At 43.5% G+C, this 23,521-nt stretch overlaps 1 protein-coding gene and 1 long non-coding RNA gene across 2 annotated transcripts in view; both read right to left on the reverse strand.

Moving 5' to 3' along the window:
- The window catches only part of LOC149985508 (uncharacterized), a 182,656-nt gene that overhangs the window by 85,557 nt on the left and 73,578 nt on the right, over nucleotides 1-23,521 (reverse strand). The gene's annotated exons all lie outside the window — the stretch shown is intronic.
- On the reverse strand, nucleotides 1,140-23,382 carry LOC110522853 (carbohydrate sulfotransferase 1). Its single transcript, XM_021601320.3, has 3 exons — nucleotides 23,267-23,382; nucleotides 8,658-8,832; nucleotides 1,140-2,552 (listed from the first exon to the last, which is right to left on the reverse strand). Exons 1-3 carry the CDS (start codon nucleotides 23,267-23,269, stop codon nucleotides 1,414-1,416), a joined length of 1,317 nt encoding a protein of 438 aa, XP_021456995.1. The 5' UTR covers nucleotides 23,270-23,382; the 3' UTR covers nucleotides 1,140-1,413.

The following is a 23,521-nucleotide window of genomic DNA, read 5'->3' on the forward strand; positions in this document are numbered from 1 at the left end:
GCCACCCGGACAGCCAATGAAACAGAGGAGTATTTATGTCTGTAATAAAGCCCATTTGTGGGGGAAAACTCATTGTGATTGGCTGGGACTGGCTCCCCAAAAGGTTGGCCTATGCCATCCCAGGCCCACCCATGGCTGCACCCATGCCCAGTCATGTGAAATCCATAGATTAAGGCCTAATGAATTTTAATTGACTGATTTCCTCATATGAACTGTAACTGAATAAAGTCAATTAAATTGCTGCATGTTTATATTTTTGTTCCGTAAATATGTAGCTTCCCCAGGTCATTGCTGCAAAATACAATATGTTCACAGTCAACTTACCTGATACAATAAGGGTCAATAAATAAGGGTAAATAAATAAGAGCAGAGCCAGGATCTTTGAATGAAGCAGAGCTTAAACATACTGTACATTAAGCAGCTTTATCTAAGACCACTCAAAAAAACCTGAGATTCTCCTCTGTACTGTCATGTAACATACTGGCCTAGTAGTTGAGATCTATCAGTTTTTGGAGTACAGTTTTCAAACCACATGCAAACTGTAAAGGAAATACATTTAAATTCCACTGAAACATTTTCTGAAATATCTTAAACAACTGGGCATAAACAAAACATGCTTGGAGATATTAAATGCGATGAAGTCAACGAGGCTGCGTTTACACAGGCAAAGATGATCTATTATATTTATAAGATAGTCAAGTGACCGCTCTAACAATGGAAATACATGTCCTAAAAGATGGAAGGCAGGTTGGAGGAGGCGAGATCAGCAAGTGGGACCGTTCTAGCCAATGAGAGGGCAGTGTTGAATTTGGTTGACAAAAACTGCTGATTTGCTTCATGAGGCTTATTTGATCTAATAAAAGTTTTGTAATGGTTAGGTTGTTACAAATGCACTGATATAAATGGGCGCACGTGCCATTTGAAAAAACAAACAACTTTGTATTGGAGTTGTGTATGTTGTTAGCACGCGTATCTGGACTCTCATTTGCTAGAATGGTTCTACCTGATCTCGTCTCCTCCCGCCTGCCTTCCATCTTTGAGAACATGTATTTCCATTGTTAGAGCGGTCACTCGACTGTCTTGTCAATATAATATATAATCTTTGGTGATGTACAACTTCGTATCATTGGCTAGGTCTACACAGACAGTCCAATTCTGATCTTTCACCCAATTATAGGCAAAATAGTTGATCTGATTGGTCAAAATGTATTTATTTGATTTAACCCTTATTTTACCAGGTAAGTTGACTGAGAACACATTCTCATTTACCGCAACGACCTGGAGAATAGTTACAGGGGAGAGGATTTGTAAAGACCAATTAGTGGAAAAAGGTCCAAATTGGACTGCCTGTGTGAAAACAGTTACACTATGAAGCTTGTCTAGCATTACATCCAACCACCTGCATGGTCACAGTTATAGGAGAGTCTGAAATGTCCTGGGCTCCACCAAACTATTCGACATGTTTCTGAGATCAGCCACAGAGTGGACCACCCTGTAGCCTAGAAGAGAGAGTGTATCATTGCAGAGCGTCTGCAAAGTCCTCACTATATCAAACCCTAGTCTTAGCCTCCAGCTCTCCGCTGTGGCTTTGGAGTCTCTGGTGGTGGAATACTTATAGTTCCACTCGGATGTAGAAGGCACGCTGTTGTTGGTGTTCTGTGCGATCCACAAGCGCACGTTCTCGTCCATTTCCAGTCCCACAAACTTGTATAGCTCCCGGGCCTTCTCCGCTGGGTTGAGGGCCAGGTCCTCGTAGCGGACCAGGAGGTAGCGTCCACGCAGCCATGCCGGTCTCTGCAGCCCCGTCTCTGCCGACTCCGCCATGTCCCTACAGGTGCTGGTGATCTGCGATAGGTCCACGTAGCGTGGCTTCCTGCCTGTAGCATTCCAGATCTTCCAGGCGCGGAACTGCTCAGAGAAGGCCATCATCCGTGAGGCCAGGATGGCTCTGGGATCACGCACCAAGTGTACGATCCTCAAGTCCAGCCGTGGGTCCTCGGTCAGGGTACGCAGGTCCCCCACCTCCGGAACACGAACTGTCTTGATGGCCACGTGACCCCGCGACAGACATGCCATGGAGGCCAGGGTGAGGTTCAGCGCACCGCACTTCTTGGGGCACCAGGTCTCATCAGGCTGACCCCCAGAGGCCCCCTCCCCACCCTCGGGGCACACAGGGTTGGAGCAGAGTGCTCGGCTGGAGCTACGGCGAAAGAAGGACCCAGTGATGTGTTCCTGGGGCTCGGGGTGGATGTAGTTCTCCAGGAAGCGCAGGTCGCAGGTGTAGAGGTTGAGGAGGAGGTCCCGGTAGGCCCCCAGCAGGGCCCGGCGGTCCAGGGCTCTACGCAGCCTACTGCTGGAGTTGGTGAAGGCCTGTTGGACGTGGTAAAGGGGCTCGAACACATAGAAGATTCCAGGGTGCTGGTTGAAGAGCTGGCCAGTGAAGGAGGAGCCGCTGCGTGTGGTGGTGAACAGGAGGATGTGGCGCCGGGAGGCCGCGGCCGACATTTCCATAGGCAACATGCTGTCGTCACACAGAGCTCTCCACCTGGAGTCTAGATGTACAAAGGGACAAGGAGAGGATCTGTACCCCATGTAATACACATAGAATCCTATTGTACTGTGAAGAATTTCATTAACTACAGTAGCGGCCTTTGCTTCTAGAAAACGATACAGTTGATTAAGTATTAAAGTATTAATAGTAGAATAAAAAATTATAGTCAACCAAGGCCCATAATATTGTTTTACATTTTTCTCATTAATCTGCACACAATGCCCCATAAAGACAAAGTAAAACAGGTTTTTAATTGTTTCTGCAAAATGTATAAAAAAACAACTGAAATATCACATTTACATAACTATTCAGACTCTATACTCAGTACTTTGTTGAAATACCTATGGCAGCGATTACAGCCTTGAGTCTTTTTGGGTATGACGCTACAAGCTTGGCACACCTGTATTTGGGAGTTTCTATCATTATTTTCTGCAGATCCTCTCAAGCTCTGTCAGGTTGGATGGGGAGTGTCACTGCACAGCTATTTTCAGGTCTCTCCAGAGATCTTCGATTGGGTTCAAATCCTGGCTCTGGCACACCAATCAAGGACATTAAGAGACTTGTCCCGACTGTGTGCTTAGAGTCATAGTCCTGTTAGAAGGTGAACCTTCACCCCAGTCTGAGGTCCTGAGCATTCTGGAGCATGTTTTCACCAAGGATCTCTCTGTACTTTTCTCCATTCATCTTTCCCTCGATCCTGACTAGTCTCCCAGTCCCTGCCACTGAAAAACATCTCCCACAGCATGTTGCTGCCACCACCATGCTTCCCCGTAGGGATGGTGCCTTGTTTCCTCCAGACGTGAAGCTTGCATTCAGGCCAAAGTGTTCAATCTGGGTTTAATCAGACCAGATAATCTTGTTTGTCATGGCCTGAGAGTTCTTTAAGTGCCTTTTGGCAAACTCCAAGCGAGCTGTCATGGGCCTTTTACTGAGGAGTGGCTTCCGTCTGGCTATTATACCATAAAAGCCTGATTGGTGGAGCGCTGCAGAGATGGTTGTCTATCTGGAATGTTCCCCCATTTCCACAGAGGAACTCTGGAGTTCTGTCAGAGTGACCATCGGGTTCTTGGTCACCTCCCTGACCAAGGCCCTTTTCCCCCAATTGCTCAGTTTGGCCGGGCGGCCAGCTTGAGGAAGAGTCTTGGTGGTTCCAAACTTCTTCCATTTAAGAATGATGGAGGCCACTGTGTTCTTTGGGACCTTCAATGCTGCAGACATGTTTTGGTACCCTTCCCCAGATCTATGCCTCGACACAATTCTGTCTCTGAGCTCTCTCTACAGACAATTCCTTCGACTTGTCCTGGTTTTTGTTTTTTGCTCTGACATGCACTGTCAACTGTGGGACTTTATATAGACAAGTGAGTGCCTTTCCAAATCATGTCTAATCAATTGAATTTACCACAGGTGGACTCCAATCAAGTTGTAGAAACATCTCAAGGATGATCAATGAAAACAGGATGCACCTGAGCTCAATTTCGATTCTGAATACTTATGTAAGGTATTTTTTTTAATTTATTTGTAATACATTTGCAAACATTTCTAAAAACCTGCTTCGTCATGATGGGGTATTGTGTGTAGATTGATGACAGAAAAAACATTTAATACATTTTAGAATAAGGCTGTAACGTAACAAAATATGGAAATAGTCAAGGGGTCTGAATACTTTTCTTTTTTTATTTTACCTTTATTTAACCAGGCAAGTCAGTTAAGAACAAATTCTTATTTTCAATGACGGCCTGGGAACAGTGGGTTAACTGCCTGTTCAGGGGCAGAACGACAGATTTGTACCTTGTCAGCTCGGGGGTTTGAACTCACAACCTTCCGGTTGCTAGTCCAACGCTCTAACCACTAGGCTACCCTGCCGCCCCAGAATGCACTGTACAATATTAATGGTCTTGGTTGACTATTATTCTTTATTCCACTACTTTATGAATACAACTTTGAATATTAATTGGTTGACTAATCCACTCAAAACTGTATTTTGTTATTTTTGTGTAACTTGCCACATCATATTTGCTTCTCGAAAATCCTAAATCTTGAAAACTTGACTGCTGACATACAAAACATTGTGGGAATGTATCAAGAGTGGATTAATTTTAAAAAATTAAAAAGATAGCTTTGGTATTTTTTCTTTAAGGAGATTATTTGTTAAATTATTCCTTTAAGGAGAACACCTTCAGACAAAGATGTTCTGCAATCAACCCTAAGTTCTTAACACATAGACACATCGAAAGAAAGAAGCTTAGAAAATAAAATAGAATCTGGTTTCATCATCATAACAGAGGACTGAGAAAAACCAAGTGAAGATTCTATCAAGCCAATTTCCTTAATAATTCAGAAGGTAAACATGCATGAGTAAGATGCTTGTCTGTCGATGTTTACCCAGGGACCAGTGAAATGGTTCCTCTAAATATAGAGCAGATTGCTACCATGTGTAATTACTGCTGATGAGGAGTTGATTGCAAATGGGACGTTACTTTTATGCGGAGACGAGCTTGACGAAAGGTGCATACAGCCACCGCACGAAAGCTGATTAATTAAGATAAATTGGAAGATAATTGTCAAATTAATCAAAATGAATCACATATATTACATCTCTCTCATCCTCTCCTCCATGAAAAAGGGGAATTCCCTTGGTGAAGGATTAGCCTACCATTTTCTCTCTCGAGTGTCACTGACTAATGCCCCCACACAAACAAATGTGGCTTTTATGTGGGAAAAACATTGACAAAATCAAACTTGTGAACCTTAAATGTACAGTACCAGTCAAAAGTTTTGGGGTTTTCTTTATTTGTACTATTTTCTACATTGTAGAACAATAGTGAAGACATCGAAACTATGAAATAACACATATGGAGTCATGTAGTAACCAAAAAAGTGTTAAACAAATCAAAATAGATTCTTTAAAGTAGCTACCCATTGCCTTGATGACAGCCTTGCACATTCTTGGCATTCTCTCAACCAGCTTCATCTGGAATGCTTTTCAAACAGCCTTGAAGGAGTTCCCACATATGCTGAGCTCTTGTTGGCTGCTTTTCCTTCACTCTGCGGTCCAACTTATCCCAAACCATCTCAATTGGGTTGCGGTCGTGTGATTGTGGAGGCCAGGTCATCTGATGCAGCACTCCATCACTCTCCTTCTTGGTCAAATAGCCCTTACACAGCCTGGAGGTTGGTTGGGTCATTGTCCAATTAAAAAAAAACAAATGATAGTCCCAATAAGCGCAAACCAGATCGGGTGGAATACCGCTGCAGAATGCTGTGGTAGCCATGCTGATTAAGTGTGCCTTGAATTCTAAATAAATCACTGAAAGTGTCACCAACAAAGCACCCCCACACCATCACACTTCCTCCTCCATGCTTCACAGTGGGAATCACACATGCAGAGATCATAAGTTCACCTATTTTGCATCTCACAAAGACACGGTGGTTGGAACCAAAAATCGCAAATTTGGACTCATCAGACCAAAGGACAGATTTCCACAGGTCTAATGTCCATTGATCGTGTTTCTTGACCCAAGCAAATCTCTTCTTATTATTGGTGTCCTTTAGTAGTGTTTTTTTTGCAGCAATTCAACCATGAAGGCCTGATTCACACATTCTCCTCTGAACAGTTGATGTTGAGATGTGTCTGTTACTTGAACTCTGTGAAGCATTTATTTGGGCTGAAATTTCTGAGGCTGGTAACTCTAATGAACTTATCCTCTGTAGCAGAGGTAATTCTGGGTCTTCCTTTCCTGGGACGGTCCTCATGAGAGCCAGTTTCATCATTGCGCTGAATGGTTTTTGTGACTGCACTTGAAGAAACGTTCAAAATTCTTGACATTTTCCGTATTGACTGACCTTCATGTCGTTTCTCTTTGCTTATTTGAGCTGTTCTTGCAATAATATGGACTTGGTCTTTTACCAAATAGGGCTATCTTCTATATACCACCCCTACCTTGTCACAACACAACTGATTGGCTCAAACTCGTTAAGAAGGAAAGAAATTCCACAAATTGACTTTTAACAAGGCACACCTGTTACTTGAAATGTATTCCCAGTGACTACCTCATGAAGCTGGTTGAGAGAATGGTTACTGGTTACTACATGATTCCATATGTGTTATTTTATAGTTTTGATGTCTTCACTAGTATTCTACAATGTAGAAAATAGTCAAAACAAAGAAAAACCTTTGAATGAGTAGGTGTGTCCAAACTTTTAACTGGTATTGTATACACTCAATAATGAGTTATATGAAATATATTATCAATCAATTATAAAATAGGAACATCTATGTATGCCCTCTACTGGTCACATTTAGAGTGACTGCTGGCCATCAGTTGAAATTGTTACGTAAAGAAGAACACAAATTAGAATGTCTAGATACATAATAGTAATTTTCAAGGAATATTGTAATTAACTGGAGAACAAAATATGTACAGTAGAACATATAGCTACTTCTGTACAGTAGAACAGATAACTACTTCTGTACAGTAGAACATATCGCTACAGTTCTTCTGTACAGTAGAACAGACAGCTATTTCTGTACAATGGAACATATAGCTCCAGTTCTGTACATTAGAACATATATCTACTTCTGTACAGTAGAACAAATATCTTCTTCTGGACAGTAGAACAGATAGCTATGCTACTTCTGTACAGTAGAACAGATAGCTACGCTACTTCTGTACAGTAGAACAGATAGCTAATTCTGTACAGTAGAACAGATAGCTACTTCTCTACAGTAGAAAAGATAGCTACAGTACTTCTGTACAGTAGAACAGATAGCTACTTCGGTACAGTAGAACATACATCTATAGTATTTCTGTACAGCAGAACAGATAGATACTTCTGGACAGTAGAACATATAGCTACTTCTGTACAGTAGAACAGATAGCTATGCTTCTTCTGTACAGTAGAACAGATAGCTACGCTACTTCTGTACAGTAGAACAGATAGCTATGCTTCTTCTGTACAGTAGAACAGATAGCTACGCTACTTCTGTACAGTAGAACAGATAGCTACGCTACTTCTGTACAGTAGAACAGATAGCTATGCTACTTCTCTACAGTAGAAAAGATAGCTACAGTACTTCTGTACAGTAGAACAGATAGCTACTTTGGTACAGTAGAACATACATCTATAGTATTTCTGTACAGCAGAACAGATAGATACTTCAGTACAGTAGAAGAGAGAGCTTATTCTGTACAATAGAATATTTTGCTACTTCTGTACAGTAGAACAGATTGCTACAGTACTTCTGTACAGTAGAACAGATAGCTACAGTACTTCTCTACAGTAGAACATATAGCTACAGTTATTCTGTACAGTAGAACAGATAGCTACAGTACTTCTGTACAGTAGAACATATAGCTACAGTACTTCTGTACAGTAGAACAGATAGCTACAGCACTTCTCTACAGTAGAACATATAGCTACAGTTATTCTGTACAGTAGAACAGATAGCTACAGTACTTCTGTACAGTAGAACATATAGCTACAGTACTTCTGTACAGTAGAACAGATAGCTACTTATGTACAGTAGAACAGATAGCTACAGTACTTCAGTACAGTAGAACAAATAGCTACAGTACTTCAGTACAGTAGAACAAATAGCTACAGTACTTCTGTACAGTAGAACAGATAGCTACAGTACTTCTGTACAGTATAACATATAGCTACAGTTCTTCTCTACAGTAGAACCTATAGCTACTTCTGTTTGTTGCTCTGTGTTGTTATGTGTTTGTTATGTGTTGTTATGTGCTATATATACGGTCCAGCCATTTTGTTCTGTATTAGTGGTTACATGCTTGGCAGAGTCATGCCTATACCTTTGGACAGCAGGCTCCGGCTGTGGTAGACACACACAAAGTAGGCTACAACATACAGTAGAACATGTGCTTCCTAAGCCAAATAAAGCACAGCCACTTTGTGCTTGTTTTTCTTTGTGTGTGCTTGGCATAGTTTTGACACTACCTTTGGCTGTGGGCTCTGGAAATAGTGGACTCCTTAGTAGACACACAAAGTAGAAACAGTGGAATGTGTGCTCCCTAAGCCATTTAGAGTACAGCCACTTGTGCTTTTTGTTGTGCATTAGTGGCTACATGCTGGAGTTTTGTCCTACCTTTGGGCTGTCGGCTCTGGCAGTGGTAGACGCCACCGTGGCAGGGCCCAGACAGGGAGTCCCTCAGGGTGCGGATGGCTGTGTACTGGACCCCCAGAGAGGCACACACCAGCAACAGCACTGTCTTCCAGGAGCACTCCATCCTGCCTCCTCCTCCGCCCCTACATCCTACATGCTGCAGCCACCGGGGGAAACATAGAGAGGTCACACTCTCCTCAGGTAAACGTGGTGCAGAAGAGTAGGCATTTGGGATTTGACATTTTGACTTTCATCTTTCTGCAGACATTCTGACTAGATCAGATTTGTACCATAGCTTAGTATCAGTACATACAAGGGAGCTACAATAACAAATGACCATTTAAACACATATTACCAGAATAACTCAACCTTAATATTTCAACCGTACAGTATATAGCATATGTACACTGATAACTGATGGCTGTCTTCATCTAAACCCGAAGTCTCTGCAGTGAAATCATAGTTTGTTTACCATTGGGAAAGAGAGACCTGGGTTAAAATACCGAAGCAATAAAAGGCATTAGAGCAAAAAGCCTCTATTTTCCCACCTTCAGGTTAATGGTAGGTAATAGCACCTGCCGATCCAGATTATTAAAACCCCTTCCAGCTATGCTTCCACAAACACTCCAAATTGCTCTCTTAGCACTTAGTGAAATAGATCCAAATAGCTCCACACATGAGCAAATATCATCAAAGCCATACCTTGATAGTACTAAATGTATAAATAGAAGGAGAAATTGGAAATGCCGCCTCTTTCTCTCTCTCTCCATCCCTCCACCATCCCTTCTCCCTTTTAATTCCTCATGTTCATTGATGATGTTTATGTTTTTGTGGCAGGTTAATGTCCCCAGGAACATATCTTACAGCCCAGAGATAAGCTTTTGACGTTCCATTCATCACAAACAGGCAGCATCCCTCCCTGCCATAGACATTCACTGTAAAGAATGGGATCAAAAATTGCCCACATCATAGTAGACATAATCTAGCACAAGAGCAATAAACTAGCACAATAAAATATTATTTGATTATTTTAACTCTAGGAAAATCAAAGGTAGTGAATTGTAAGACTGATCTGTCTGTCTGAAGTGTCAATGATTTCCATGAAAAATGTTTATCTGAGCATGAATGATTGAATGAGATCAAATAATGAGTAACTTTGACCAGGCTACTTAATACCATTGATTCTCAGGGAAAGAAAAGAACAGGCAATCAGCCGTTATGACAGTACATGTACAGCCTGTATGCATATTGGAGATCATGTGAATCCTCAGTGACTAGTTTGGTTTTCATTGCCATTCATAATCAGAGCTCACAGACCCTCCGCTCCTTGTCCTCCCGAGACAACAGAAGCAGATGCCAAGTGTACGGATTAAAGCAATTTGATTTGTAAGGGACTTGTCTTCCCTCTCAAGATCTGGCATTTTGCCGCTATGGGATTCCTCCCAAACATTCCATCAACAGCTCGAAAACGGACTTTGTGTTTTGAATTGTCTGTTGGCCTCATCTATTTTTCATAGCATAACAGCATTACAGAGGATAAATGCCTCGGGGGATGATAGGTTTTAGAAGACACAGTGTGTCTCACGCTGGGTGTTGTTTTTGAAGAATTACAGAGGGACCTGAGCAGGTGTTTTTCTAGTCTAAATAAAAGGGACAACAGGAGATAATGGCTTTTGTGCTTTAAAGTCCAGAGATGGGGGGGTGGTCGTTGAAGTGAGGTATGGGGGGGGAGAGAGAGGCTTTTGGGAAGCAGGTGAAAGCGGTGACAATGGACAATACTGACAACTAAAAGTCTGAATTAATTTAATTATTGGTTACGTACACAGTTTAGCAGATGTCATAGTGGGTGCAGCAAAATGCTTATGTTGCTAGCTCCTAACAGTGTATTAAAATGTCAAACAAGTACACATAATATTCAATTAAAACTAGAAATGAAGAATGAACAATGAAGAATGTCAGGACGAATCCAATGAACAAACAAAATAACACTGTATCAGTAATTCAAATGCAATATATGCATATATACACCAAAATATATAGTCAGTGTATCTGTACAGTATGATGTGTACAGCAGTAGATATATTACAGTGAGCTATGTTGAGAATCCAGTGTAGTGCTGTCAGAGTGTGGACGAGCGGCGCTCCCTCACTTCTTTCAATTTGAGAATACATGGAGCTGGTAAAACTATTTCTGGAAAATTAATTCTGAGAAATTCTCAATAAATTATATTTAATTACCACAAAAATTCCATGAAAAACGATAGCATGAGAAACCAAATAAATGTGTATACGTAGCAGCCTAGAGGTAGGTAAATAGTGTTTTCTTCCTCGTCTTCCCTCTGGCGGTGGAGAGAATGATGAACTATTCTGCTACTTGTTTGCACTGCGGAGGCCCGTCGGAGGCTTGACCACATTGGCCAATCAGAATGTTGAAAAAAAATCTAAATTCACTGTGTGTCTGCCTTGATGTTCATAAAACTCCATGGACCACTCTTGCGAAGTGGAACCCAGAATGATATGTGACACCCAAGCCAGAGTGGCCACCGCAAAGCCCAAGAGCCTGACCCTCTCTGGAAGTTGCTGTAGCCCTTCCTCAGGATATTTAGCCTACATTGGCTATTGGTTGAGACGCAGGACCCGTTCTATCTTTGTATGTCAGGTTTTGATTTGGGCCAAGTTGGAGGTAATAATGCATTTACTGTAGGTTACCGTTTATTGAGATGAATGAATACACCACAACAAAGGCTTGAATTTATGGCTGTTTTAAAAAACTACTTCCTGCAATTGTACATACTAATGATTTATTTTCACTACTTGTAACAAGGCACAAGTCGAGACCCAGATGCAGATTCAGGAGGCAGATGGTTGGAGTCTTAGAATGTTTATTAATCCAAAGGGGTAGGCAAGAGAATGGTCGTGGACATGCAAAGAGGTCAAAACCAGATCAGAGTCCAGGAGGTACAGAGTGACAAACAGAAACAGGCAAGGGTCAAAACATGGAGGACTATAAAAAGGAGAATGCAAAAAGCAGGAGAAAGGGGAAACTGCTGGTTGACTTGGAAACATACAAGACGAACTGGCGCACAGAGACAGGAAACACAGAGATAAATACATTGGGGAAAATCAGCAACACCTGGAGGGGGTGGAGACAATCACAAGGACAGGTGAAACAGATCAGTGCGTGACAACTTTGTCAATTGATTTGATATCATGTATAGTCTATGCAAATAAATGAATAGTTCTGTAATAGGTTATATTGTAACTACGTGTTCAATCCAATTTTATTCATGAAACAGCGTGTAAACTATGCAATACAATAAAATGCCTACTCTCAAATAGAGCTGTTCTCGCAAACAGTGCAATGATGTTAAGCTATATCTACAGTGCCTTGCGAAAGTATTCGGCCCCCTTGAACTTTGCGACCTTTTGCCACATTTCAGGCTTCAAACATAAAGATATAAAACTGTATTTTTTTTGTGAAGAATCAACAACAAGTGGGACACAATCATGAAGTGGAATGACATTTATTGGATATTTCAAACTTTTTTAACAAATCAAAAACAGAAAAATTGGGCGTGCAAAATTATTCAGCCCCTTTACTTTCAGTGCAGCAAACTCTCTCCAGAAGTTCAGTGAGGATCTCTGAATGATCCAATGTTGACCTAAATGACTAATGATGATAAATACAATCCACCTGTGTGTAATCAAGTCTCCGTATAAATGCACCTGCACTGTGATAGTCTCAGAGGTCCGTTAAAAGCGCAGAGAGCATCATGAAGAACAAGGAACACACCAGGCAGGTCCGAGATACTGTTGTGAAGAAGTTTAAAGCCGGATTTGGATACAAAAAGATTTCCCAAGCTTTAAACATCCCAAGGAGCACTGTGCAAGCGATAATATTGAAATGGAAGGAGTATCAGACCACTGCAAATCTACCAAGACCTGGCCGTCCCTCTAAACTTTCAGCTCATACAAGGAGAAGACTGATCAGAGATGCAGCCAAGAGGCCCATGATCACTCTGGATGAACTGCAGAGATCTACAGCTGAGGTGGGAGACTCTGTCCATAGGACAACAATCAGTCGTATACAGTGCCTTGCGAAAGTATTCGGCCCCCTTGAACTTTGCGACCTTTTGCCACATTTCAGGCTTCAAACATAAAGATATAAAACTGTATTTTTTTGTGAAGAATCAACAACAAGTGGGACACAATCATGAAGTGGAACGACATTTATTGGATATTTCAAACTTTTTTAACAAATCAAAAACTGAAAAATTGGCCGTGCAAAATTATTCAGACCCCTTAAGTTAATACTTTGTAGCGCCACCTTTTGCTGCGATTACAGCTGTAAGTCGCTTGGAGTATGTCTCTATCAGTTTTGCACATCGAGAGACTGAAATTTTTTCCCATTCCTCCTTGCAAAACAGCTCGAGCTCAGTGAGGTTGGATGGAGAGCATTTGTGAACAGCAGTTTTCAGTTCTTTCCACAGATTCTCGATTGGATTCAGGTCTGGACTTTGACTTGGCCATTCTAACACCTGGATATGTTTATTTTTGAACCATTCCATTGTAGATTTTGCTTTATGTTTTGGATCATTGTCTTGTTGGAAGACAAATCTCCGTCCCAGTCTCAGGTCTTTTGCAGACTCCATCAGGTTTTTTTCCAGAATGGTCCTGTATTTGGCTCCACACCTCCTTCCATCAGCAAGGGCATTGAAGATGAAACGTGGCTGGGTCTTTCAGCATGACAATGATCCCAAACACACCGCCCGGGCAACGAAGGAGTGGCTTCGTAAGAAGCATTTCAAGGTCCTGGAGTGCCCTAGCCAGTCTCCAGATCTCAACCCCATAGAAAATCTTTGGAGGGAATTGAAAGTCCGTGTTGCCCAGCAACAGCCCCAAAACATCACTGCTCTAGAGGAGATCGGCATGGAGGAATGGGCCAAAATACCAGCAACAGTGTGTGAAAACCTTGTGAAGACTTACAGAAAACGTTTGACCCCTGTCATTGCCAACAAAGGGTATATAACAAAGTATTGAGATAAACTTTTGTTATTGACCAAATACTTATTTTCCACCATAATTTGCAAATAAATTCATAAAAAATCCTACAATGTGATTTTCTGGATTTTTTCCCCCTCATTTTGTCTGTCATAGTTGAAGTGTACCTATGATGAAAATTACAGGCCTCTCTCATCTTTTTAAGTGGGAGAACTTGCACAATTGGTGGCTGACTAAATACTTTTTTGCCCCACTGTACATGTTTTAGTATCCTTCCCCAGATCTGTGCCTCAACACAATCCTGTCTCGGAGCTCTACAGACAATTCCTTTGACTTCATGGCTTGGTTTTTGCTCTGACATGCACTGTCAACTGTGGAACTTTATATAGACAGGAATTTACCACAGGTGGACCCCATGACACGCCCTGACTTTAGAGATTATTTTTATGTCTCTATTTTGTGTTCTTAATCAGAGGCAGCTGTCTATCGCTGTCTCTGATTGAGAACCATATTTAGGTAGCCTTTTCCCACCTGTGTTTTGTGGGTAGTTGTTTCCTGTTTTGGGTCTGCACGAGACAGAACTGTTTTAGTTTTGTTCGTTCTCTTTGTTGTTTTTTATTCCGTGTTCAGTTCAATTAGTAAATCATGAACCCTTCCCACGCTGCTCTTTGGTCCTCTTCTTCAAACAGCCATTACAGAACTACCCACCACCAAAGGACCAAGCAGCGTGGAAGAGAGGACTGGATATGGGAGGACATTCTGGACGGCAAGGGATCCTACACATGGGAGGAGATCCTGGCTGGAAGGAATCGCCTCCCATGGGAACAGGTGGAGACAGCCAGGAGAGCAGAGGCAGCAGGAGAAAGGAACCAGCGGTATGAGGGAACACAACTGGCAAGGAAACCCGAGAGGCAGCCCCAACAAAAAATTTTTGGGGGTATACAGGGAGTGTGGTGGAGTCAGGTTGAAGACCTGAGCCCACTCCCCGTTCTTACCGGGGCGAGCATGTGACTGGTCAGGCCCAGTGCTATGGGGGATGCGCACTGTGTCTCGGCCGAGCATTCACAGGCCGGTGTGCTTGGTGCCAGCGTCCCGCATTTGCCGGGTGGAAGCTGGGTGGGGCCAGCTCTGCGCTCGAGACCGCCAGTGCGCATCCACGGCCAGTGTGTCCGGTGCCTCGGCCAAGGAGGAGGCCGTCTGTATGTCTCCCCAGTCTGGTGAGTCACGTGCCTGTTCCCAGAACCAGGTATCCTATGTGTCTCCCCAGCCTGGTGAGTCCTGTGCCTGTCTCCTGTCCGGAGTTGCCAGAGTCGCCCTCCTGTCCGGAGCTGCCAGAGTCGCCCTCCTGTCCGGAGATGCCAGAGTCGCCCTCCTGTCCGGAGCTGCCTGAGTCACCCTCCTGTCCGGAGCTGCCAGAGTCGCCCTCCTGTCCGGAGCTGCCAGAGTCGCCCTCCTGTCCGGAGCTGCCAGAGTCGCCCTCCTGTCCGGAGCTGCCAGAGTCGCCCTCCTGTCCGGAGCTGCCAGAGTCGCCCTCCTGTCCGGAGCTGCCAGAGTCACCCTCCTGTCCGGGGCCCGCTGCCAGAGTCGCCAGTCCGGGGTCAGCGGCGAGGGTCCCCGCTCCAGAGGCGCCGCATAAGGTGGAGCGGGGTCCATGTCCCGCACCAGAGCCGCCACCGCGGATAGATGCCCACCCAGACCCTCCCCTATAGGTTTAGGTTTTGTGGCCGGAGTCCGCACTTTTTTTGGGGTGAGAGATCCTTTTTATGTCTCTATTTTGGTTTGGTCAGGGCGTGGGTTGGGGTGGGCATTCTATGTTTTGTTTTCTATGTTTTCTATATCTGTGTGTTTAGCCGGGTGTGGTGTTCAATCAGAGGCAGCTGTCTATCGTTGTCTCTAATTGAGAACCATACTTAGGTAGCCTTTTCCCACCTGTGTTTTGTGGGTAGTTGTTTTTTGTTTTGTGTTTCTGCACCTGACAGGACTGTTTTGTTTTCGTTCATTCTCTTTGTTATTTTGTTTTGTGTTCAGTTTAAATAAAAATAACATGAACACTTACCACGCTGCGCTTTGGTCGACACCTTCATGCGATGACCGTTACACTCCAATCAAGTTGTAGAAACATCTCAAGGATGATCAATGGAAACAGGATGCATCTAAACTCAATTGCGAGTCTCATAGCAAAGGGTTTGAATATGTATGTAAATAAGGTATTTATGTTTTTTAATATATTTGCAAAACCTTGACCTATAGGGGAGGGTCTGGGTGGGCGTCTGTCCGCGGTGGCGGCTCTGGCGCGGGACGCGGACTCCACTTCATCATTGTCTTAGTCCGCCTTATTGTCCGCCTCCGTGGCTTTCTCACCATGGCCACCCTACTCAATGACCCCACTGGACAGAGGGGCTGCTTGGGACAGAGGGGCAGCTCGGGACAGAGGTGGGGCAGCTGCTCGGGACAGAGGGGCAGCTCGGGACAGAGGTGGGGCAGCTGCTCGGGACAGAGGGACAGCTGCTCGGGACAGAGGTGCGGCAGCAGCTCTGGGCAGAGGGGCTCCGGCAGCGGCGCAGGACAGGCGGGAGGCTCCGGCGGTGGCGCCGGACAGGTGGGAGGCTCCGGCGGCGGCACCGGACAGGCGGGAGGCTCCGGCAGCGGCGCCGGACAGGCGGGAGAATCCGGCAGCGGCGCCGGACAGGCGGGAGGCTCCGGCAGCGGCGCCGGGCAGGCGGGAGGCTCCGGCAGCGGCGCCGGACAGGCGGGAGACTCCGGCAGCAGCGCCGGGCAGACAGGACCACCTGCAGGAAGGAGACAGAGAGACAGCCTGGTGCGTGGGGCTGCCACAGGAACCACCAGGCTGGGGAGACCTTCAGGAGGCTTGGGGTTAGGAGGAGGCACCTGAAGGACCGGGCTGTGGGGGAGCACTGGAGCTCTGGTGCGCAACCTTGGCACCACTTCCCCAGGCTGGATAACCACTCTAGCCCGGACCCTCCAGAGTGCAGGCACAGGTTGAACCGGGCTGTGGGTAAGCACGGGAGATCTAGTGCTTACTACACGCACCTCTCCCTTAGGCTCCATTCCCACAGTCGCCCGGTACGAGCGGAGCGCAGGCAGGAGACGCACTGCACCCTCCCAGCACCCCGGAGACACAGCACGCAGAGCTGGCGCAGGATACCCTGGACCAAAACTGCGTACCGGCGACCAGACCCGCTGAGCAGGCACCATACGCCCTGGCTCGATGCCCGAGCTCGCATGACACTTTCGGGGGGCTGTCCTATAGCGCACCGGGCTATGGACACGTACTGGCAACACCGTGCGCTTAACCGCATAACACGGTGCCTGACCAGTAACGCGCTGCTTATAATAAGCACGAGGAGTGAGCGCAGGTCTGCTACCTGGCTTAGCTTCACCCCTCGTGTGCCCCCCCCAAAAAAAATTTGGGGCTGCCTCTCGTACCTGTTGCACTGCCCTGCTGCCTTCGCCAACCTCATTCTCCTGTAACCTTCCTTGAAATGCTCCATCGAATCCCAGGCGGGCTCCGGCACTCTCCCTGGGTCGATGGCCCATCTGTCTATCTCCTCCCAAGTTGTGTAGTCCTGTGAAGCCGGCCGCTGTTGTTGCTGCTGCTGCTGCCGTCGCTGCCTTTTACCACACCGCTTGGTCCTTGGTTGGTGGGTGATTCTGTCAGCGGTGTCCTCCTCTTCATCTGAAGAGGAGAGGCGAAAAGGATCTGAGGACCAATACGCGGCGTGGTAAGTGTCCATGGTCAATCTTTAATAAAGAAAGTAGTGAACACTGAAAACTATACAAAACCAGTAAACAAAATAACAACCGTGAAGCTAATCATATGGACTGTGCTGAAACAAGCCATCAACATAGACAATCACCCACAAAAAAACAGTGCAACCCAGGCTACCTAAGTATGATTCTCAATCAGAGACAACTAATGACACCTGCCTCTGATTGAGAACCATACTAGGCCGAAAACATAGAAATGGCCCAAAACATAGAAAAACAAACATAGACTGCCCACCCAACTCACGCCCTGACCATACTAAATAAATACAAAACAATGGAAATAAAGGTCAGAACGTGACAGTAACGTAGCTAAATGTGGGAAAAGTCAAGGGGTCTGAATACTTTCCGAATGCACTGTATATATAGTCTTGCCCACATTAAGTACAAGTTCAAAACCAACCAGAGCATTTTGTAAAGCAACAAAGTCAGTTTGCCGCTCTAGCAACGCCTGGTTGTCACGTTCTGACCTTTATTTCCGTTGTTTTGTATTTATTTAGTATGGTCAGGGCGTGAGTTGGGTGGGCAGTCTATGTTTGTTTTTCTATGTTTTGGGGCATTTCTATGTTTTCGGCCTAGTATGGTTCTCAATCAGAGGCAGGTGTCATTAGTTGTCTCTGATTGAGAATCATACTTAGGTAGCCTGGGTTGCACTGTTTGTTTGTGGGTGATTGTCTATGTTAGTGGCTTGTGTCTGCACAGGTCTCATTTTGTAGCTTCACGGTCGAATTTGGTTTATTGTTTTTGTTACTCGTTTGTATAGTGTTCAGTCTTTCTTTATTAAAGATTTTACCATGGACACTTACCACGCCGCATATTGGTCCTCTGATCCTTCTCGCCTCTCCTCTTCAGACGAAGAGGAGGACGACCGTGACACTGGTCTACATTTGGGGCAATGGCATACATAACAGCCTGCATGAAGAGGAATATTACGAGTTTTAACAGAGACCAATATCATTTATTTAAATAGTAAATAGAACAGGTCCCAATACCGACCCCTGTGGTACACCTTTGGGAATATCCCAGAACATAGACTTAACACCATCAGAAATCACACATTGTGTCCTATCTGATAAATAGTTCTCAAACCACTTGCATGAAGTCTGATCCAGGCCCATTTCAGTGAACATTTGAATGACAGTGTGATGGTCAACAGTGTCAAAGACTTTGGAAAGGTCTATCAATAAGGAAGCACACTCATTTTTATAATCTAAGCAATTTAACACATTATGTAAAACAAGCGTAGCAGCTGAAACGGTGTTATGTCCAGGACTAAAACCGGATTTGGTGCTATCCTTCAGCACCACAAGTTGGTTCAACTTCTTTAACATCATTGTGCTTCAATCGCTTAAAACGACATTTCATCTAGATCAGTTGCCTACGCCCTATGTCTCATGTCTCACAAGATCACATAATGATTAATTTGACTTTTAAATAACAGAACCGAGTATAATACCATAGCATAGTAGACCTATAACGTTACTGCTATACCAAAAACACCTAATTTCTAATGAGATTTTAAGATGGTTAGTCCAAAAAATATATATCATGCTCCAAAACTCAACAGAGCGTGCCACTGGGTAGGTTATATGCTTTGATTGAAACAAAATACAGGAAGTCTAATAGTTTGTTAATTAATTAAAACTTCTTGATGCTACCCATCCCTTTAGCGGGATAATTGTCATCAACAACCGCTGAATTGTAGAGCGCCACATTCAAATAATATTACTAAAAATATGTATATTCATGAAATGAAAGTGCAATATAGTAAAACACAGCTTAGCCTTTTGTTAATCCACCTGTCGTGTCAGATTTTGAAAATATGCTTCACAGCGAAAGCAATCCAAGCGTTTGTGTAAGTTTATTGATCGCTCTACAAAACATTATGAACCCCTAGCATCAAGTAACTTGGTCATGAAAATCAGAAAAGCAATCAAATGAATCCTTTACCTTTGATGATCTTCGGATGTTTTCACTCACAAGACTCCCAGTTACACAATAAATGTTCCTTTGTTCCATAAAGATTATTTTTATAACCGAAATACCTCTGTTTGTTTGTCACGTTATGTTCAGAAATCCACAGGAAAGAGCGATCACGACAACGCAGACGAAAATTCCAAATAGTATCCCTAATGTCCACAGAAACATGTCAAACGTTTTTTATAATCAATCCTCAGGTTGTTTTAAAATATATAATTGATAATATATCAACCGCAGCTGTCTTTTTCAGTAGGAGAGGGACAGACAATGGCTGCCTAAACTCTGTTGCGCGAGCAAAACGCTGCTGGCACCCAGCCATACAATGACACGATCTTATCGTTCTCGCTCATTTTTCAAAATAAAAGCCTGAAACTATGTCTAACGACTGTTGACACCTTGAGGAAGCGAAAGGAAAAGGAATCTGGTTGATATCCCTTTAAATGGAGCAAAGGCAGGCTATGGAACATGGAGTTTTCAAAATAGAAGCCACTTCCTGGTTTGATTTTCCTCAGGGTTTCGCCTGCAATATCAGTTCTGTTATACTCACAGACAATATTTTGACCGTTTTGGAAACATTAGAGTGTTTTCCATCCTAATCTGTCAATTATATGCATATTCTAGCATCTGGTCCTGAGAAATAGGCCATTTACTTCGGGAACGTTATTTTTCCAAACATAAAAATAGTGCCCCCTAGCTTCAAGAGGTTTAAGACCATCTGCTCTAATTCACTCACCAAACAGTTATTCAAGAAGATCTTAATGCATCTTCCCATGAAACTGATTGAGATCAATCAAATGATTGTCATGGACCAGTAAAATGTGAAGAATTATCATTCACGATTGACAGTGATGATGGCCTATTTTGAAAGCAGGTAACCTATACCTAACTTGGTGTTTGAGGGTATTAAAAAAATAAAATGTTCTTTAGACAATATGTGTGGGCATAGTGCAATTGAAGTATGTGTTCTATGTATATTCTATAATGATGGGCCATTTGATTGGCTGTCGGTACAAACTTTGATTGACAAAATTATGATGTCATTTAAAAAACAATAACACTACAACACTGATGGGTGTATGCATGTGTGAGTGTACAGTACCAGTCAAAAGTTTGGACACACCTACCCATTCAAAGGTTTTTCTTTATATTTACTATTTTCTACATTGTAGAATAATAGTAAAGACATCAAAACTATGAAATAACATATATGGAATCTTGTAGTAACTAAAAAAGTGTTAAACAAATCAACATATATTTTATATTTGAGATTCTTCAAAGTAGCCTCCCTTCGCCTTGATGACAGCTTTGCACACTCTTGGCATTCTCTCAACCAGCTTCATGAGGTAGTCACCTGGAATGCATTACACTTAAAAGGTGTACCTTCTTAAAAGTGAATTTGTGGAATTTATTTCCTTCTTAATGTATCTGAGCCAATCAATTGTGTTCTGACAAGGTAGGGGTGGTATACAGAAGATAGCCCTATTTGGTAAAATACCAAGTCCATATTATGGCTAGAACAGGTCAAATACCCAATGAGAAATGACAGTCCATCATTACTTTAAGACATGAAGGCCAGTCAATACGGAACATTTCTAGTTTCTTCAAGTGCAGTCTCAAAAAACATCAAGCATTATGATGAAACTGGCTCTCAATAGGACCGCCACAAGAAAGGAAGACCCAGAGCTAACTCTGCTGCAGAGGATAAGTTCATCAGAGTTACCAGCCTCAGAAATCGCATCCCAAATAAATGCTTCACAGAGTTTAAGTGACAGACACATCTCAACATCAACTTTTCAGAGGACACTGTGTGAATCAGGCCTTCATGGTCTAATTGCTGCAAAGAAACAACTACTAAAGGACACCAGTAAGAAGAAGAGACTTGCTTGGGCCAAGAAACACGAGCAATGGATATTAGACCGGTGGAAATCTGTCCTTTGGTTTGCGCTTAGTGGGAGTATCATTTGTTTTTCAAAAAGACAATGACACACCTCCAGGCTGTGTAAGGGCTATTTGACCAAGAAGGAGAGTGATGGAGTGTTGATTCAGATGACCTGGCCTCCACAATCACCCGACCTCAACCCAATTGAGATGGTTTTGGATGAGTTGGACAGCAGAGTGAAGGAAAAGCAGCCAACAAGTGCTTAGCATATATGGGAACGGTTGGAAAAGCATTCCATGTGAAGCTGGTTGTGAGAATCCCAAAAGTGTGCAAAACTTTGAAGTTTTGGGTGGCTACTTTGAAGAATATGGGTGGCTACTTTGAAGAATATAAAATATATTTTGGTTTGTTTAACACGTTTTTGGTTACTACATGATTCCATATGCGTTATTTCATAGTTTTGATGTCTTCACTACTATTCCACAATGTACAAAATAGTAAAAATAAAGAAAAACCCTTGAATGAGTAGGTGTGTCCAAACTTTTGACTGGTACTGTATATGTGAGTACAGGAGTCCGCTAGTGTATGAGGTGTGTGTGTGTGTGTGTGTGTGTGTGTATGACCTGGTGTGTGTGTGTTTTGTGTGAGTGAGTCTATCTTTGCCTCTTACGACAGGAGGTGGTGGGCTCGGTGGCTGTTCAACAGTCTGGAGATAGAAGCTGTTTATCAGACTTAAGGTCCTGGCTTACTGCTAGATTGTAGCAGAGTGAACAGACTGTGACTCGGGTGGCTGAGGTCCTTATGATCTTCTTGGCCTTCCTTTGACACAGAGTACTGTACATTTCCTAGAGGGCAGGCAGCATACATGCAACACACCAAGGTTTGGACAAGACATTCAACATCATACAAATATTTCACAACACATTCTCACACATATTCCTGTCCAATCACACTTGAAACAGCCTCTCTCTCTCTCTCTCTCGAAACAGCCTCTCTCTCTCTCCCTAACACAGGGAGCATGCCATGTACCATCTGGAACAGCGTAAACTTGCACAGCACAGCACAGCCACAGGCAAAGCAGCTAAGAGAGAAGAGAGCACTCTCAGAGAGAGGGGAGCTCCACTAACCAGAGGCTACAGATGAACCCCCGCAATATGAGAGAAGATGAATCTAGTCCTACATGCCTCCTCGAGCTCAAAGGAAAAAGAAGTGCACACTGGCACTTTTAGATGTGGAGAGGTCAATTGTGGATCTTCTCTTGTGTGTACTTACAGCACCTGTATTTACACTGACTGCATAGACATGATTATGATTCAATATGATATGAATGCATCATGCAACATGCAAAAAGAGGCAGGTGTGTGCATGAACACATACACACATTCACATAGCCTGCATTTCCCTAGCCAAGTGCAATATCAATTTGTTAGACAATAGATAGGCTACAAGGTAAGAAAAATATTAAAAAAACATAACATTATAAAAGGTGCATTTTAAACAAAAAAGTGATGTCTAAATGCAGTGTAATTCAAATAAAAACGTTATATCTGTCTTCCCTATCAAAGCAACAGGGTGGAAAGCACAGTAAATAAATATACAATGTTATGACATGTTGTCTATATAGGCCTACTACTTCTTCAAGATATAAGAAATCACACAACTATGTAAACTATCAGTGGCGCGGACTCGGAGCCAACATCCTCCAACATAACCTTAGGGAGTCTACGGTGCACCGTTCGGTACCTGTGTAGTCCAGGTAAGAGTGAGTTCAAGCAAAGTCCATCGTTATTTATCACCGGTCCGGCAGATAGGCTACGATCGATATCTGACAGTATAGATAATAATTTCTCACACTTCAAAGTCACACAAATACTGACGTATGAAAGAAGACGAATAGCGAGCAAAGCACAAAACAACAATACAATTAAAACCCTGCTTCATCTTACCATATAAACTCTCTGCCAAATCAGCTCCGTAACATCAAATGCATTGGTGGCACCCTTGTTACAGAAGCTCCGTCAGCACGTTCTTGTTCTCGACTGTGTGTCCAGCAGCGGAGTGTGGGATGAGAGGGAATGGGAACTGAGTGTCAGAGCAGGCAGCGAGCGGCTTGTAGAAAGGCGCGAAGGGATGGAGCAGCAAGAGAGAGCGTGAGTAGGAAAAGCAGTAGGCAAGCCACCCCAGTGTCATTTTATGCCCAA

Source organism: Oncorhynchus mykiss, chromosome 1 (genome assembly GCF_057628025.1).
Source record: "Oncorhynchus mykiss isolate SJ-2025 chromosome 1, ASM5762802v1, whole genome shotgun sequence".
Classification (NCBI taxonomy): Eukaryota; Metazoa; Chordata; class Actinopteri; order Salmoniformes; family Salmonidae; genus Oncorhynchus; species Oncorhynchus mykiss.